The sequence below is a fragment of the Pleurodeles waltl genome, chromosome 1_2 (assembly GCF_031143425.1).
Source record: "Pleurodeles waltl isolate 20211129_DDA chromosome 1_2, aPleWal1.hap1.20221129, whole genome shotgun sequence".
NCBI classification, from domain to species: Eukaryota; Metazoa; Chordata; class Amphibia; order Caudata; family Salamandridae; genus Pleurodeles; species Pleurodeles waltl.
The window spans coordinates 1087893713-1087913203 of record NC_090437.1 but is presented as its reverse complement, the minus strand read 5'-3'; the positions used below and the strand labels follow the sequence as shown (position 1 = coordinate 1087913203).

The 19491-nt window shown below is 42.3% G+C and overlaps 1 protein-coding gene across 2 annotated transcripts in view; it reads left to right on the top strand.

Annotated features, from left to right (window-relative positions):
* The window catches only part of LOC138248172 (sodium-dependent phosphate transport protein 2B-like), a 158737-nt gene that overhangs the window by 94585 nt on the left and 44661 nt on the right, over window positions 1-19491 (top strand). For both annotated transcript variants that reach the window (XM_069202152.1, XM_069202151.1), the window contains one exon: window positions 16774-16894. In XM_069202152.1, coding sequence (XP_069058253.1) covers window positions 16774-16894 — 121 coding nt within the window. The remainder of the gene's footprint in view (window positions 1-16773; window positions 16895-19491) is intronic.

Sequence of the window (19491 nt, the reverse complement as noted above, 5' to 3'; positions counted from 1 at the left end):
CTGCTGGCAGAGTGGAGTTTACTGCCCACGCCTAGTAAAATGCAGAAGGAAAATGATCCAACCTCCCAGGAACATTAATTAGGGACACAATAACAGAACATTACTTAAACTGGCATCCTAGGAAGAGACTCTACTACATTTTGGATTGGGATCTTAGACATCCTTCAGTGTCCGGCATCTGACAATAAGCTGATGGGGAATGTGGCCAACTCATCTTCTCTCTCTGAACCCAAGTGGTCTCTTTTAAGCTCATGGTATTGTCCACTGAGCCGATCTTGGTATGAACGTAACAATATGCCCTCTCTTCAAGCTCTGGCTTTATCAGCTTGCCATTGAGATTAAAGGCAAACTAAAACACAAACTGAAAATGCATATTCCCAGATGCACTTAGTTGGAGGATAATCCTTCCAATGGTAAAACATTGAAGCAGACCTTGAAACATTTGTGAATCACACATTTCGTGAACCATCATATTCATGTTTTCCTTTTACAATGATTGGTGGAGGTTCATTTGGAAACCAGTGATAAGCTTTGGAACATATACATTTAGATGAGATATATTTTGTGATGCATCTTCATTTCATAATTTGTGCTTAATTTATTGCCTTCAAACATGAACTGATATCCCAGAAAAAGATTTTACTGTGTTTTGGATTGGTAACAACAAAAATGGTCCAATGGGCAGAGCAGCATTTTAGAAAGGGCTGTTTATAAGGTTTATTTCTGCTCCTTTCCAGGAAATCATGGTGCTCATTTGACAATTAAGAAAACACCCAAGTTTGTCATCCTGCATGCTGCAGCCCATTGCCTCTGAGAATTTTTTTGTTAGCATGGGCTATGGTTGCCATGATGTTGTGATCAAGAATAACTCCATGCTGTAGGCATGGATCCCGGTAACATATTTTTTACTTAGTCTCCTTCCATGGAAACAGCATCAGAGAATGCCTTTTGTCCATGAAGTAATACACATATATCTGCGGTATGGAAGCCTAACAGAGGCCTCAGTGTTCATGAATATTCCAATAACCTTTCTGAAAATCCAGTCAGAAACTGAGGAAAAACTAGTTCACTCGATAGCAAGTATTATAAAATGCAACATGAAACCAATAAAGATATTTTCCTGATGGGAAATATGAAGCTGTTAGGAAAAAGGACCTAACAGACTGCATTTTACCTTTATGTTCTCTGTTCGAGGTATGCTTTTTTTCCTTTGCATAACACTGTAAAGCATGAATGTAAAAGAAAACTTTATCAAAACAGTCATGAAAAAAGGAGCCTCTGTTAGGCTTCTATCACACAGACATATTTATATGACATTGCAGGCAAATTACATTCTGTGACGCTGTTTTCATGGAAGAAAACTGTGTTAAAAAGATGTTCTGGGATCCGCAAATGCAGCAGGGAATTATTCTATTGTTTATAACTTCAATGAAGATTCCTACAATACACAACCAGAAGTACTGGTAAGTAACCTTTTCCTCTGCGGATCAGGTTGAAGGTTGTTTGTGATAGAATCTAAGTGGCTGGTTTCTTACTCATGCAGAGCCATGAGGACTTGGTCATGCTGGGAGGTCCATTTCTTGCCTTATATGTGCAGTCAGTATGCTATATGCTGTAGTATGTAAGGGTGCAGACATCTAGAACTGGTGAGGAAGTGGGGATGAACCTTCTCCAAGACTAAAGACGGAAGCTAGTTGAGGTTTGTGGATACTGTCAACTCTGTCTGTGGCATAATGTTCTCTGGAGGCGGTGCTAATGAGTATGAGGTATAATATATTCATAACCCAGAGGTTTGTGAGTAGTCATGAGTAGATTGGTATGGGGTTGTTAAGCTTGAGAGTATGGGTGTGCAATGTACGTTGCGGTGTTTAGCTGTGATGACTGTCCAGGCACAAGTGGCACCAGGCACATGATCTTAGATTTCATGAGGTCTGAAAGACATGGCTTCTCTGCATTGATCCTAATTAGGCCCTTCCAATACAAACAATAACTGACCATATCTCTGTCCACCTTTTACTTAGATCACACAGACAAGGACACTGGGCAAGTTCTGGAGAAGGGAGGACCCTTCTTCATGTTCTTCCTTGAACTTTCTGCCTGGCTCAGTATTTGGTATTATTTAGGTCCCCTCAGGTGTGAGTTGATGGAGAGTAAATTTGAAGCTCTGAGGGAGTAGGAAACCAGAAAGAAGATGCTGATTGGCTGTTGGGCATAGGGGAGATGCTAGTCTTGATATTGCCCATGTTATTAATAGCATAAGCATGGCTCTACAACACTTGCACTTACTAATGTGTTCAAGGTTGGATCCTGGCAAACTGTTTGAGTTTGCCAGAATATGGTTTACCCATCTGCAGCTGAGTCAGAATAAATATGGGAGTGATGCACTATGACACAGATGGTAAAATGTAATACTCATTACTATTTCTTGTCATCATCATGTGAAACTCTCAAATTATGCCACTAAGGCAGGAGGTACATGAACAAGAACCACTTGGCAAACCTAGCCCAGCGAGGGCTGAATAACCACAGGGTATAGTATTTTAGACACTTCATACTTGATACAGTTCTAGGCCTTATCTGATACCCTGCAGGTTTTGGAATTTACTGGTAAACAGGAAACAGTGTAATGTGCTACATGACAAGTTCAGGAGTCAAAGAAAATGGCTCAGAGCAGGAACCTAAACTCCTCCTGCTGCTTTAATGTCACCTTGGGGGAGAGTTTAACTCTTTCTACCAGGCTAATAGTCTCCAACCTTCACAGCATGCCAAGGAGAGGATCTTTTTGAGGTGATAAGGCATGATGTGTGTTTGACCCACCAGCAGCAGGACTTGAGGCTATTAACATAGAAGCCTTTGTGTGACTTTGAAATAGATTCAATGTAAATCAGTTATTTTACATCGCAGATCCACTTTGAACAGTGCAGGGAATTGTCCACCTAACCTCAAAGTCATGTGGCGCATTTTAGGTTCCTTGATGGGAAACCTCCTGGCCCTCCTAGTACCCACTCAGCATTGCCATTTAATAGCATCACTTCTTTATGAGCTCCTGGGTGGCGTGGTGATTATCCTTAGCTTCATACATGAGCCTAATGCATAATCAACCACGTCTGCTGTGGAGATCATTGATTCCCCTACCAACCCTCCATACCTTACTGTTCGAAATGGGGTCTTTGATTGACAGTCAGGTTACCCCCTGTTCAAGCAAGGACCCTCACTCTAGTCAGGGTAAAAGAGAATCTCCCTCAGCTAACCCCTGCTTACCCCCTTGGTAGCTTGGCAGAGCAGTAGGCTTAACTTCAGAGTGCTAGGTGAAAAGCATTTGTACCAACACACACAGTAACTTAATGTAAACACTACAAAATGACACAACACCAGTTCAGAAAAATAGGAAATATTTATCTAACCAAAATAAGACCAAAACGACAAAAATCCACAATACACAAGTCACGTTATCAATAAGAATGCAACAAGAGTCTTTAAGTAGTTTTAAACACACACTAACGCTGTCAGCATCAAAAAGTACCTTGGGCATGTCAAAAATAACCCCTCATGGGCAAGTGCACGTCAAAAAGGGCTTGTGATGTGTTGATTCCACTCACAAGTGGGACTGTGCGTCGTTTTTCCTTTCGCCAGGTTGGGGCGCATCATTTCTTCTCTCTGCTGATCTGGTCAGCGAACTCGGGTCCGGGCAGGCCTTGCGTTGTTTTTCCACGCACAACAGTACTTGAGTCGGAAATCCAGCCACACAAGGATCTGAAAACCCTGCAGCGCGAGTTGTGATTTCCCAGCCTCCGTCAGCGATGTTGCGCGTCGTTTCTCCTGCTCCATGCGTCTATTCTTCGGTCGCGCATCCTGCGAGCGTCATTTCTCAGCTGCGGAGCCGGCGGTGCGTTGTTTCTTCAGCCGAAGATCGCAGTCGCAACGATCTTTTCCCCGCATGGCGCTCTGTGCGTGGATTTCCTTGTCTTTAGGCTGCCAGCTTCTCCTTTCAGGGTCCCAGGAACTGGATGGGCACCACAGGGCAGAGTAGGAGTCTCTCCAGAGACTCCAGGTGCTGGCAGAGAGAAGTCTTTGCTGTCCCTGAAACTTCAAACAACGGGAGGCAAGTTCTAAATCAAGCCCTTTGAGACTTCTTCTCAAGATGGAAGGCACATAACTTTTCCCTCTTACTCTGGCAGAAGCAGCAACTGCAGGATAGCTCCACAAAGCACAGTCACAGGCAGGGCAGCTCTTCATCCTCAGCTCTTCAGCTCTTCTCCAGGCAGAGGTTCCTCTTGTTTCCAGAAGGGTTTCTAAAGTCTGTGGTTGTGGTTGCCCTTCTTATACCCAATTTCTCCTTTGAAGTAGGCCTACTTCAAAGTAAAGTCTCTTTTGAATGTGAAATCCTGCCTTGCTCAGGCCAGGCCCCAGACACTCACCAGGGGGTCGGAGACTGCATTGTGTGAGGACAGGCACAGCCCTTTCAGGTTGAAGTGACCACTCCTCCCCTCCCTCCTAGTACAGATGGCTCATCAGGAAATGCAGACTACACCCCAGTTCCCTTTGTGTCACTGTCTAGTGTGAGGTGCAACCAGCCCAACTGTCAAACTGACCCAGACAGGGAATCCACAAACAGGCAGAGTCACAGAAATAGTATAAGCAAGAAAATGCTCACTTTCTAAAAGTGGCATTTTCAAACACACAATCTTAAAATCAACTTTACTAAAAGATGTATTTTTAAATTGTGAGCTGAGAGACCCCAAACTCCACATCTTCATCCACTCCCAAAGGGAATCTACACTTTAATCAGATTTAAAGGTAGCCCCCACGTCAACCTATGAGAGAGACAGGCCTTGCAACAGTGAAAAATTTTGCAATATTTCACTGTCAGGACATATAAAACACATTACTATGGGGGTCATTCCGACCCTGGTGGTAAAAACCGCCAGGGCCGTGACCGACGGAAAGCACCGCCAACAGGCTGGCGGTGCTTTCCTGCCCATTCTGACCGCGGCGGTAAAGCTGCGGTCAGAAAAGGGGATACTGCGGTTTCCTGCCGGATTACCCCTGGCTGGGCTGAATCTCCATGGCGGCGCTGCTTGCAGCGCCGCCATGGAGATTCTGACCCCCTTCCCGCCATCCTGTTTCTGGCGGTTTTTACCGCCAGGAACAGGATGGCGGGAACGGGTGTCGTGGGGCACCTGGGGCCCCCTGCACTGCCCATGCCACTGGCATGGGCAGTGCAGGGGCCCCCTAACAGGGCCCCAGCATGATTTTCACTGTCTGCTCAGCAGACAGTGAAAATCGCGACGGGTGCAACTGCACCCGTCGCACCCCTGCAACACCGCCGGCTCCATTCGGAGCCGGCTCCTGTGTTGCGGGGCCTTTCCCGCTGGGCTGGCGGGCGTCCCTTGGCGGGCGCCCGCCGGCCCAGCGGGAAAGTCGAAATGGCCCCCGCGGTCTTCTGACCGCGGAGCGGTCTTTTGACGGGGGAAGTTTGGCGGGCGGCAACCGCCGCCCGCCAAACTTGGAATGACCCCCTATATGTCCTACCTTAACCATACACTGCACCCTGCCATTGGGGCTACCTAGGGCCTTCCTTGGGGGTGTCTGACATGTAAGAAAAAATAAGGTTTAGGCCTGGCAAATGGGTACACTTGCCAAGTCGAATTCACAGTTAACACTGCACACACACACACTGCAGTGGCAGGTCTGAGACATGATTACAGAGCCACTTATGTGGGTGGCACAACCAGTGCTGCAGGCCCACTAGTAGCATTTGATTAACAGGCCCTGGCACCTGTAGTGCACTTTACTAGGGACTTACTAGTAAACCAAATATGCAAATCATGGATAGACCAATTACATACATATTTTGTGAAGGAGCACTTGCAATTTAGCACTGGTTAGCAGTGGTAAAGTGCCCAGAATAACAAAAACAGTAAAATCAGAGTCCAGCACACATCAACAACCTGGGAAACAAAGGCAAAAAGTTGAGGAAGACCACGCCAAGGATGAAAAGTCTAACACTTACCTCCTTACTGGGTAGTTCCAGGAGAGGTGGCTGAAGATCAATTCAAAGGGGCTTAACTCCACTCCCTACTGTGCCACTTTCCTGTATGCAAAAAGCAGATGATATAGAATGATGTCACACTTTCCTTCTCAAAGGGGCTTCTAGAGAGCCACATGCTCTTGGGAGGTTTGTTAAATGTTCACCCTGATCATTAGGTTATGGTAGAAAATGGACCTAAAATAAGACTCTCTATGCTCTGCTCAACTTCTGCCAATGGTTCTGTGGCCTCAGCATTGGCAGGACATTCTTGTTTTTTTCTTGCTTTGCAAAGGATCTGTTCTTGGGATTTTTCCAACAGAACACTTCAGGTAGGTGGGGTGTGTGTGAGCACAGGTTCCTGCCCAAGATTGATCACCAGGTTGTCCACATATAACCCTCAACTTTTTTCGAAACACTGAAAGTGTTTGCCTCTATGGATTTTGTTTGCACCGTCCCAACAGCCTGTTTCTTGCGCTTCTGATGGTTTAGTGCCTGAATGATTTACAAGCCCAGGCATGATGCCACCTCCCCTGGATAGCTTCCTGCCTTTGGATCTCTGGAATTACAGGGGATTTAACTAGGATTTCATGGTATACTGCTTCAAACAGTCATCCTAATTTTCACACTGTCTACTAGTTTGCTCTTTCCGGTTTATCTTGTTGGCTACCCACTGACCCACAAGGAAAGCCACCTGCTTTTAGTCTAGCCCTCAGTGACAGTAAGGTTCTGTAGAAGATCTGATGGACAGGCATCTAAAGGTTGGTCTACTTTTGACAAATTAAACAATATTAAGGAAACATGTGTCAGATGATATTCTGACAACAATACTCTGCTACCACATCTTTTAGGGATATGGGAACTTTGAGGGAAGGATCTACAGGGGCAGCACAAGCTTCAGGAGCTATAGGACAAGAAAAATCTTTCAAGACTTCAAGCACATGGGCCTTATCTCGTTTTCACCCATATCCATCTGAAAGTCCCTTTTTATATCTGTTTTAGCCAATTTGTCTTTCTCCATGTTGATCTCCATCTGTTTTAGTTGAGAGATCTCTGGATTCTTGTGGCATAGTTTCTGTTCTTGTGCTGCTGAGTTACTGGGGGCTGGTTCTGATTTGTGTTGAGTTTTCTAGTGTGATTCCTGAGATTTAACAATTCAGATCCGCCTCACCAGTCCTCAGCACCAGTCTTGATTCATGCAGCCACAGGGGCAACCTAGCAATATTACAAATGAGAGTGACGTACTCCCAATTAACCAGGTCAATGGATACACAGTTTGTTATAGAAAGTTGCCTTTTCCAGGACTATATGACCTAATGTTATCTTGGTCAAACAGTCAAGGTCTAATTCAAAAGTGGTGGTGAAAAGGTTGAATGAAAGTACAGAATACAATATTTATTGCAGTTAAGATACTGAACCATGGTTTTATCCAAGAACAAAATCAAGTAATACACCATCTATATTAATATACGTACAGTAAAAACAGTTACCAGGTAATCAAAGCAGACAATTAATAAAGCAGTAATAATACATTGAAAAATGTATCGGCATAACTGGGCCACAGAATTGCACATTATTTACACTGTTGGTGATCATTAAATGATTTTGGATGCTCAAAAGTTTTCAAAAGACTCAAATTAACAAAAATGCAAAAACTGTTGGAAATCTGAGTAATAAATCGCATAATATATGTTATTAGTGTCAACTTACAGTTCACTAATATTACATGATTGTGGACACCATGCTATTGGTAACACAATGAATCCACAGGATTCAACCTTTTTGGGACCTATAATTTATCTTGAGTTCCTTTAAGCTGGCAAACGTGAAAAATACAAAATAGCACTCTAAAAGTGTACAGAGAGGCATTGGGCTGCTGAAGTTGTTTTTCTGTAGGGAGGATCTCTTTTTCATATTTCAGTCACTGTTTCATAATAAAAAATATGTTCAGAATGATCCATTATGACAGATGCACCAAATGTGAAAGTCACTAATCTTTCAACCTCTCTTGTTCCAATGTTCACGATTATTAGTGCAATAACTATGCACGTAATGTCCTTTAACATTCATATTAATTAAAAAAGATAATAACAAAGTGGCCATTTGTGATACAGTCCACTATACATGATTTACATGGGAAAGCCAGTAGGCACCATCTCAGAATGCTGATGGTGGAACCTAAAAAATACAATCTGCTGACACTTTCTGAGAATTGAGCAAATGTGCAGAGGACTACATGGTTTGGAGATCAATTAAGAGAACACCAAACATATCCTTCATAACCACCTAAATCCTAAAGCCAGTAAGAAAGAAGTCAGAGAAACAGGAGGTTAGAAGGCAAAAAGCCAGGGTAAAACCACACCATCGATGCCAGGTCTAACATAGAGATGCGCATTGCAAGGATGTATGCATATTGCATTCTTTTTTAATTTGGTTTCTTAGAATTATACGTAATTGATGTATCAGTAATTTGTCAAATTTGATCAATTCAAGCAAGTCAAAAACAGCCCAGTAATCATTTAGATAAACACATTACTTAGAATTCTATCTGTCTGGATTTCTAAAAAATAGGAGTATTGATATCAACAAAAAAACATCAGCAATTCTTAGCAGTTATGAACTGCCATTTTTTTTCAGATCCATGGAGTGCATTTGTTCTGTAGTTTGTGGGGGATGTCCTTTGGCCAGGGGGTTCTCAACCTGTGCCTAACTGAGAAACATACAAAGGACATTCCAGGAACAATGAATACATGACTGGGATAGACCAGCTGTGTGTCTGGTCTCTGACGTTAGTCCTTACTGCTTGCCCGAGAGGAATTAAAACTCTATACCAGAATCTCAGTCATCTAAATGGCCAATAAAACAAGAACAAATATACATAATTATCCTTCTGTCTGAGCCAAAAAGACAGGCCTTGTGTTAAAAACTCTTAGATAAGTGGAAGAGTGAGATCAATGTTCAATAAATTCTAATGTACAAATGGAAACTTGACACCATAATTTGAGCGCATTGTATGGAGCTATTTAAAAAAAAAGAAATTACCTCCTCGCTGGTTGGTTTCTACAGCCCACTAATTTCATAAATGTAACCAGAACGTCTCAGTAGGATGCCCTAGATATTTAGGTCATGGAACATTGATCCATATGAAACGGACATATCCCCTTCTTCAGGATTGTTGGATGTGATTTGTTTCTACTATAATTAATTCTTTAGGCAGGAATCTGACCCACAATGCAACTTCAGTACTATTATGGAGCACCAAGAAATGTCAGCTGTTAGAATGAATAGTTAGTGGCTTATTGTCATGTTAGTCACCATCTACATAATCACAGACTTGTGGAAGAGAATGACACTCCACATTTTAAATGCGGATTAAGAAATTGATAAAACTGTGTGATCTGGAAAAAATATATTTTAAAGAACAAAAGCACTTCATGGATTTGAAAACAACTTACTGGCAGTTCATAACTGCTATGACTTGCTGATGTTTTTTTTGCTGCTGTCAATATATCTATTTTCAAGTCGAGCGTAAGGGCACTGACTCTTCTGTACTTTTAAGTATACTTGAACTGTGGGCTTAAAATTTGTTCATGTCCATGTCATTTAAAAATCCTGGCTTGCAAGTGGTCAGTCATGCCTATTTGTCCCTCCATTTTGTATTTAGGAGCAGGGACCAACTACTGTATAGTTACACTTTGTCGTCTTCATCTGTTCTTTGGGGGACTTTTTTGCTCCTTGTTTCCTGCTCCTGTTCGGTGAAGCTTCTCTTTTCCTTTGCAGACCATTCTGGCTCTCAGCTGCACGTAAAGAAGGCTGTAAATTGGTCACATTTGCTCTATCTCACACTGCACCCTCTTTTGCTGCTCTCTCCCAGCTGCCTACCCTTCATTGGTTTGGATTCTGTTTACTGAGTGTGCATGTTGTGTGCGTTTGTTTTATTACTTGTTTGCTAAGTAGCCCAAAATCCACCAAAGGTATTGGAGGCTTAAAATAAGTACCACCTACATTACACAAGGACATATTCATTTTTTGTAGGCACAGCGAGATTAAAAAAAGTTGAACCAATGTCATGACTCGACTCCAGGTCCTCAGTTCCAAAGTCGCAGCTCTAGACATTGTGCCACACCTTTGCCCTGTTCTACCATGTTTCCGTGGAGCACATGAGGCATTCCAGTTCCTGTCATTGAGACAGTGTGGCACGCTGCACTTTATGTTGAACTTTTCCATTTTTTATTTATTTATTTGTTCAAGCCTGTTATTGTTTAAACCGGGACTTTGCACATGTGAGTGACCTATGTCATATGACCACCACAGATGCTTGCACAAAACTGCACACACACTTGCAGGTTTCACTTTGAAAGTGGACTTATCAAGCAAAAGACACACAGTTTGGTGTATTAATAGGTATACTTACTGATATAAATCCATGTAATTCTGAACATGTGATCTTAAAGACACCACAGTTTGTGGAAAATATTTCAGTTTGAAATTAAACCACTTTGTTGTGAATGAAAAACAAGCCTTTGTTTGTCTTTCTAGGTCAAATGAGGAGATGGCATGCAAGTTTGTTTCCTGGCTAAAATAGGAATCTCCTAAGTACAATCTTTATCTCTCTGCAAATTGCTGTTGTCAGAGTCTGAGTACGCCTTCAGCGCCTGCATTTCTGCTCTGAAACAGACTGAGACAAATGAGTGATAAGTAAGCTTAGTGACAGGCCCACTAACGTACACATTTCAGGCAGCTACAAGCTGCTGCCTGCAACATCACAGATTATGACACCTCACGCGAGGGACTTCCCAAAGGACATGTGCCCAACTGTCAAGATGTTCTTTCCACCTGCAACCCACGGCCTACTCTGAAACATTTTTTATATCTTTTGATGTTTTTTCATCCTTCTTTATACTCATCCTACAGGAACCTGGCTACTGCTATAGCGTTTTATATCAAATTCACAAAAGTAACATTCCCTTTATGTTTAGAAATTAATGCTGCCATTTTGTTAGAACTTTTACGAAGTAGCAGGGTTGATTTTAATTAGGATGCTAAATGGCAACATTTTCATTTTTGACTGCAGTGGTAAATGAAAGTGCGTTAGTTATATGCAGGGACACTGGAATTATGTTGCAGGAAAAGACCAAACTATGAGGCAGGGTTGACCAGTTTATGTTGCAAGAAAAGTCCAGTTATGAATTTTCAAAGCCAATAGCTCTAACTCAAGCAAATGTGAGATCTGTTGCATTGAAAATGCTTGTTTAGTAATCCAGACGGATGGAATTCTAAATCATTTATTTACTTAAATGGTTATCGGACTGTTTTTTGCTTTGCTTGAACTGATAAACTTGATGAATTACTAATGCATCAATTAGGTATAATTCCAAGAAACTGAATTAAAAAAGAATGTAATATGCATACATCCTTGCGCTCCACACCTCTATATTGTTAGACCTGGCATCCATGGCGTGGTTTACCCCTGACTTTTTGACTTTTGACCTCCTGTTTTGCTGACTTCTTTTTTACTGCCTTTAGGATTCTGGGCACTTTACCACTGCTAACCAGTGCTAAAGTGCATGCGCTCTTTCCCTAAAACATGCAACAAATGGTTTAGCCACAAGTGGCATATGAAATGTACTGATAAGTCACCAGGGCCTGTAACTTAAATGCTACTGGTGGGCCTGAAGCTCTGATTATGCCACCCAGTTCAATAGCCCTTTAAACAAGAATCAGGCCTGCCATTGCATAGCCTGTGTTTGTAGGTTTAAACCCACTTGCCAGGCCCAAACCTTTCTTTTTAAAACATATAAGTCACCCTTAAGGTAAGTCCTGGACAGCCCCAAGAGCAGGATGCAGTTTATTTAAAACATTGGACATGTACTCTCTATATAGTGAAAATCCTTACATTTGTTTTTCACTGCTGCAAGGCCTATCCCTGCCATTGGTTTACATTGGGATTGCTTTTTCACATTTTATAAGTATAATTTCCAATTGGGACCACATAGCTATTTCGAGCTTGGTGTCTCTGGCCTCATTATTTAAAGTCACTACTTATGGTAAAGTTGGGTTTGAATTTGTACAAAGTTGCCATTTTCTTACTTTAACCATTCTATGCCTCTGCCTGTATCTCAATACACATCTGGGTCATTGAGAGCTGGGATCTTGTGCATTCCCTCCAGACTGCCACACTCAAAGGGAGTTTGTGTGGGATGGGACTGAGTGGCCATCTGCATGTTGGCTATCTGCATGTGGACTGGGCAGGATGAGAGGGAGGAGCTTATACCTATACCTGAATAGGCAGGGTCCTGAGCCCTCACAAAGGCCTGCATAACTCCCTGTAGAGTGTCTGGAGCCAGGAAAGGAAGGGCAAGGAGTTTGTGTGCTTCAAAATCCTCTTGTTGAAGTCTCCTCCACGTCAAAGGCACAACTGTGTATAAGTACTGGACCCAGAAACCATTAAATCAGTACACTTCTGGACCTGAGGATATTCTGCCTGGAAGAAGGAGTACTGTATGTTGCTGGAGGGACTGTCACTCTGCTGGACTTTTCTGGACTCCCACTTTGCTGTGCCTGCCCTGCTCCCTGCTGCCCTCGTTGTCCGGGAGTGATAAAGACTGGGTACGCATCTCTACATCCCTAAAATCAAAGTGACTCCAAGGGCTAGCTGGCTTGCCTCCTATCCCAAAGTCTCAGGGACATCAAGAACTTCACTCACCTCTGCTATAACTTCACTCACCTCTGCTATAGCTGCTGGGCTCTGCCATCTGTGAGTCCTACCCTGCAAAGTGGCCTGAGCCCTTGGGAGTGGGTTCTACAGCTGTGTACTATAGAAATTTGTGAATCTTCGTGAAAGCACGTGCAAAAAGAAGCACTGTAATTGGCTGAAAACCCTGACTAGAAAGTTTTCCATTTTATTTCACGGGACACAGTCCCCAGGGGTGAAAATCCTAATTGAAAGTCACATAAAGCACTCTGCCCCAAGGGGTCTGATAATGGTGTGTTTTAGGGGCCGTGTAGCCAACCCCTCCGCATGTACCCAGCCTCATGGTGCACACACGTGGTGAGGATTTTGTGTGTGAATGTTTTTTTAATTTTTTTTAAAGTTTGCTTTGGATCTAATGATCCATTGCAGATTTAAACTGGGGTCTTGCTGAGTGGTGATCCAGAATTCTGGCAAAAAAAAGGTCAATTTCTTACCTATGAAGGGTCCCTACTCCTCCATGTGTCCTACGGGGTAATTTGTATTGTAACCCTTATGTGTTTTCCCGTTTTTTTCCCCTCTCCTGGCCCAGGCGAGTAAGAAGACGGTGACCACAACTTTCAGGTTTTGGCAAGGCAATTAGAGACTTGCTTTCTCCAGGGATCTGCAGATTCCCCGTTAGTGGATTTTTGAAGGATCCATATCCCTAGACATCTACATTTCTTTTTCTTTTAATGATTTCAAAACTACTGAATGATTTACACCAAATTACAAAAAGCACAATTTCTGGATCAAGATCCAGCTTTCTGCCAAATTTGTTGTCATTCTGTTTGGCACTTTGTGCTGCAGTCATACCTAAAATCCCTATAGGAAATCACATGAGGAAAATGCATTTTGGGACACCCTTTTTCTCAGCCCCCACTTGACGAATTACCCTGCAAAGTGAGTGTTACACTACTTTTGAACATTTTGTGAAGATTTGTCAAATGGCACCAAAGTTAATAGCAAAACAAATGCTTCATCTATGGTAATTGAGGCCTAACTATATATACCTACTGGTTATTGCCAGTAGGTAACACATATACATATATACACACACACACACACGCACACCCACATACATACACACACACACATATATTAACTAGTGGCCATGGACTCTAGGTAGTTATGGTTAGGTCAGCTTTTGCAAATAAAGAACACTTTTTTGGTTTGCTAATAATGTTGGCCTTTTTTGACAAATCTTCACAAAGCTTTCCAAAACAAAGTTTATGCACCTCAACTCCTTCCTGGAAAGTTTTGGGGTGATCTGTCAATCAGGGGCTGAGTATAAAAGAGGGTCCCGAAATGCATTTTTCATAGACTTCTTTAAGACTACTTTAAGACTTGCTACAGCAAAATCTGCTGATTGTAATTACAAGAAATCAATCAGGAAGCTAGGTCTTGGTTCCCAGCTTGTGCTTTTTGGTGATTTGGTGTAAATCTGTTCCACAGTTTGTGAGAAATTAAAGTTAAAAAATAATTGTATATCTAGACGGTTGGTTCAGCAAGAGTCTTGAGAGACTCTTGTGGGAGCAGCATTTTAAATTTGAGCATTCTGGCCGAGGGAGCTATATTTCCACTGGGCCATCTTGCTGTTAGGGGAGTCTGATTCCTGCAAGAGTGAGTTCTCTGATAGGCTGGCAGCAACATGAGAAAAATGTTGGTGGCAGCCATTACAGCACTTGGGGACTTAGATCCCTGTCCTGAAGTTAGAAAGAAAATAATATAACGGTGCAGGGTACGGATACAATGATTCTCGACGCCACATGGGGGAAGACCCAGAGGTTATAAAGAAAACAGATAGGAAAAATGCATTGATCCTTCAGGACTCCTGAGAGATTGAGAAAAAAGACCCTAAAATATCAGCCGGGACGCATTTATTATATTTATGCCTGGGCCTGTATTTATTAAGGGGAATGGGGCAGTGTAACCCTTGTCAACAAGCCTCCAGAACCCCGGGTAGCCCAACCCCAGGGCCAAATTTATTTTATATGGGGAGCGTGCCCCCTCTCTGTCCCTCAGGAGGCCATGGGGGACCCACCTGCTGGGCTGAAATTTACCACATGTGGAGGGAGACACCATCCCCGAGCCATTAAAGGCCCCAGGGAACCCTCCCTGTGGGTAATTACTTTAAGGTAGGGTGCTGCGTGCCCCCCTCCCTGAGCCATGAATGGCCCTAGGGACCCCATGCCCAAGTGCTAGCTCAGTACCGTGGGAGCCCACCCATGGACATAGCGGTTTTCCTGCCTCCACCAGTGCAGGCAGAGAAACCTATATTTGCTCTCCCTTGGTGGGAGCATTTTCAAAACTCACGCCAAGCAGGAGCAAACACAAAGTGCGCTCCTGCCCACAGAAAGGGAATTTTTGATCTGTTTTCGTGATTACACTGAAGTGGGCAGGGAAACAGATACAAATATTGCTCCTGCCTGGAGGGAGCAGCATTAGTAGGGATGCCTGCATGCTGGGAGCCAGCTGGGGCAAGGGGGGTTCCCCCATGTCCCCCAACCACATTATGATGGGTGCCTTGGGTTTGAACCAGGGTACCCACCTTTAACTGTGAGGACCCTTCGGGCTGGGCCCCCGGGGCCAAAATAGGCCCTGGGAGCAGGGCTGAGTGCCCCCTCCCTTGAAAAACACACTGTCTCCCAAGGGACAGAGTCCCTGGGCCTGAATTTAGCCTGGGGAAGGGGGGCCATGTGCCACCCCCTGAAAAGCACACTGGGCCCCAGAGGATGGGGTTCTCAACAATGTCATTTGAGTCTCCCAAACCAACAAACGCAGCAGACTCATAAAATATGCACCTATCCCTATATATCCCCAGCTAGGTCCTGGGCAAGATATTATATTATTCTCTGTGTGCACCTCAACCAAACACCTGCTGCCAAGGTAAAAACCTTTTTATAAAAAAAGGGAAAAAACATTCAAAAAACATAATGCTGGTGCTTCACTTTTTCCAAATGGACAAATTGTATATTGAAGAGTCCAATTCTTTGAAGTAAAAGTGTGAAAAATCTTCTCTTTATTTTCTTCCTCTTTTTCTCAATCACATATAAAATGGTGGTGACAACAGCCAACGCGTTTCGTCCTTCAACATAGGACTTCTTCAGGGCTGTAACATAACACATAGTACACAATGAAAGCACAAACAACAATGGACAAGTATCCACATATTACATCATTAAAAAGCACAATGTCATTTGGGATGTTATCAGTGAGGTTATAAATGCTGTCATAGAACATGTCATAACTGATGTCATATTGGAGGTCCTAAGCAGTTCATCACAGGGGTGCAAGTTATAGTTACCTCTACTAACTACAATTGGCGGATTTCTTAGTTTTTTTAGTTCAAAAAGTTAATGTTGTCACTGAAAAATCCACCTAACTATAATGTTACTTTAACTTTTGTTTTTTTCAATACATTTCTAAGGTGTAATTTTTCTATAAAAATGTTACTTTAATCTTTGTGTTTTTATTGAATATACATATATTAGTTTAGTTTGTTTTTGAACTATGGAGCGTGGTTGGACATAAGGTGCATTGAGTAGTCCCTCCATGTCTACCGCAAAAAATGTTTAAATTCATTTTATAGGGGAAATTCAAAGGCATACATTAAAGCATTTTATTCAATTTCCTTAAAGTACTCAGGGAAAAAAAACTATGCCTACATATTCTTGAACTTAAACTGTTGCTTGGATTATTCAGTTAGCTGCAACATGATTTTAAATCTCCTTGACTCTGTCTTTTGAATTCTTTAATTGAAATACTCTATCCCAGGGTGCTGCACACTGATATTTTGTAAACGTTATTAAATGCCTAAACAGGGTCACACATGCTTTATGCTATGTATGAAGTGATGGATAAGAGGCTCTCAGAGTGGATAACTTTCAATGTTTTTTTTCTGTTTACTACACATAAGAACTGACACACACCACACTAGATGTGCTTCTCATATTGTTAGGTCACACATTCCTACATGTCTTACAATAATATATATCTCCCTTGTATGTTACAGGTTTTAAAAAATACGACTCTTACAGCCAATGAAACATGTGAAAGTCCTGCCACCTGCTTTATTGAGGGTAACCTGACATGGATAGAAAAAAACGTGACAGAAACTGAATATATAGAAAGGTGTAAGTAATACTTCTTGATTTTATAAATCAGGAAGTCAGGAGCACAAAGCAATCTGAACTCATTTGTCGTTTGCAATTTTATTTGTACATTTTCAAAAGAGACAATTTCACTATATTTTCTCCCAGTTACCATTTTCATTTTCAGTATCTGTCTAATTCAGTCCAACTCTGTCATTTTCCAAACCATTTTATTGCCAGTGTACCTCTTCATAAGAGAGGCTGATTAGGAATTAAAATAAGGGATTAGAGACCTCCATGAACAGTTTTAAATATTTATGGAAGTTAACCAAAAAATATTCATGGTATATTTCACTCCTAATTGTCATTAGTGATTTTGCAGAGATCTTCACTGCCTTTGAGGTCATTGGGAACATTTCCTAAGGGTATGGCCAACTATTTCCTTTCCCAAAATGGTCTGGGGCTATATGTATCAATAGGAATATTCCAGAAAGATGGCTTAGTGAAGTTAAATACTAACTATTGCTACCTGTGTGTGATCTCCAACTCACGTGTGAATTCTGTCAAAATCAGATTGGCTTTTCATCATTCAAAAGTGGATACACTGAATAGTTTAAAATTAGGTAATAGTAACACCTGTTTTCTGTTATTAACAGTGAGCAGAAATCACAGAATCTGTGGTTTGAAAAAAGTTATACTTTTTGCTCCATTTGTTGAAACCAATAACAATACATATGACATGTTGTGAGGAATTCAATCTGTGTTGTGTGTTTCACCAGTGTTGATCAATTGGAGCTTTTAGATGTTGACCTCTGCTACATGTGCTCATGTATCTTTTTTGCTCCAAGCACTGCCCCAGCTACAGTGTCTTATGTCTCATAAGACTGCATGTCACAGCGAGCTGCTGGCACTGGAAGATGTCAAATTATTAATAATCATTTCTTAGAAAGCTTAACTTATAGGCAATATGTAAAGTATTTATGCAGCATGCAAACTGCAATGAAGAGAGAAAACATAACAAAAGAAAAATCTGACATGATTTGGAAAAATAGAGCAACATTTAATAAATTATTTGACACCAAAATAACAAGAATCCAATCAGTAGAGCATGAGATATATAATTTCAATACAAATAGAGTGCCTAAATGAACAAAGCTCCAGGTGCAGTCTTTTTGTTGTGCTAGACTTGTGGAAAGTCACAAGTGCAGGTCGACCGCAATGGAGCATGGAATAAATGCAGGGACCAGGTTAGAGTCCTGCTGAAAAGCTACTGTCTCAAACTCCGGTAAAAAGAGTCTAGTTTGCAGTGGAAGATGCTGTTAGGAGCAGGAAGAGCTTTGCAGATGATCACCATTATAGCACGAAGAGCAGAGTGGGAATTGCGGACAGTCATCGCTGTAGTGAGAAAATCCTATCTGGTGTTCCAACAGGTCGTTGCTGAACCTCTGCATTGGCGGTCGCCACAGGCTGTCAGTGTTATAGTGCGAAGTGCAAAGCATGCGTTGCCAATCAGCACTGGTGGTTGCTCAAGGTCTTAGTGTGAACAGGCCAGTTCACAGGTGCAAAGAGACCAAAACTTCAGGAGATCTTGCATAACTTCAGAGGAATGGACTCTGATGCCATCCAATAGCAGAGGACCTGGGGAGGCACCCCTTGGGATCAGGAACTCACTCTCAGGGCTCAGGCAGGTCCAGTTGCAGGTCCAGGCATGTCAGGTGCTGCAGATCAGCTGGCAGGCCCTGGAGCTTGTTACCTCCCTGTAGCTCTGAAAAGGAGGTCAGTCAGCTGACTACTGGAGTCACTTCAAGGAGCCTGGGATGAAGGGAGCGGGTCCAGTTTTCTTCTAAGACAGAACAACAGTCCTCTGGCAGCAGAGCTGTCCTCCTTCTGTGGTATCCACAGACCCAGAAGTATACTGAAGAGGTGGTCTAAGGGTCCAATATTTATATCTGGTGCCAGCTTTGAAGTGGAAGAAACTTCTAGACTTCTCTCCACATCTGGTTCTGGATTTTCCTTCCTCCTTCTTCTAGTCCCAGGATTTCTGGAGTCCTTTGTATGTGTCCCGATGCAGCTCCTTCGAAGTGCAAGTGTGTTAGGTTACATCTCCACCTTTCCTATCAGTTCAGGATGGCCCAGTGCGCCAACATCCAGTCTACCTTTGTGATATTGACTGGTAAGAATACAAGGAGAACAAATGCCAACTATACCTAGTCATGCGACCCAGGTACAGGATGCAGGAACCAAATGCTTAGGTGAAGAAAATGTCAACTTTCTAAGTGTCATTTTCAGAATTGTGACTTAAATTCAACTTTACAATTAAGAGAATTTTAAATTATCATTCTCTAGAGACAAAACATTATATTTCTACCTGTTCCCAATCAAAGGTTACCACAAATTGAATGTAATAAGGTAACCCAATGTCATCCTATTGGAGAGGCAGGGTAGTAGTGAAAAGATAACTTAGGAGTCTTTCCTACCAGAGCATGTAAAACTTAAAAGTACCTGTCCATTGTTTTAAATACACGGCACGCTGCACCATGGGCTCTTTAGGGTCTACCCTAGGGGTGACTTGTATGTATTAAAAAGGAAGATTTAGGCCAACCAAAGGGTTTCAAAATGACAGTTTAAAACCACAAACA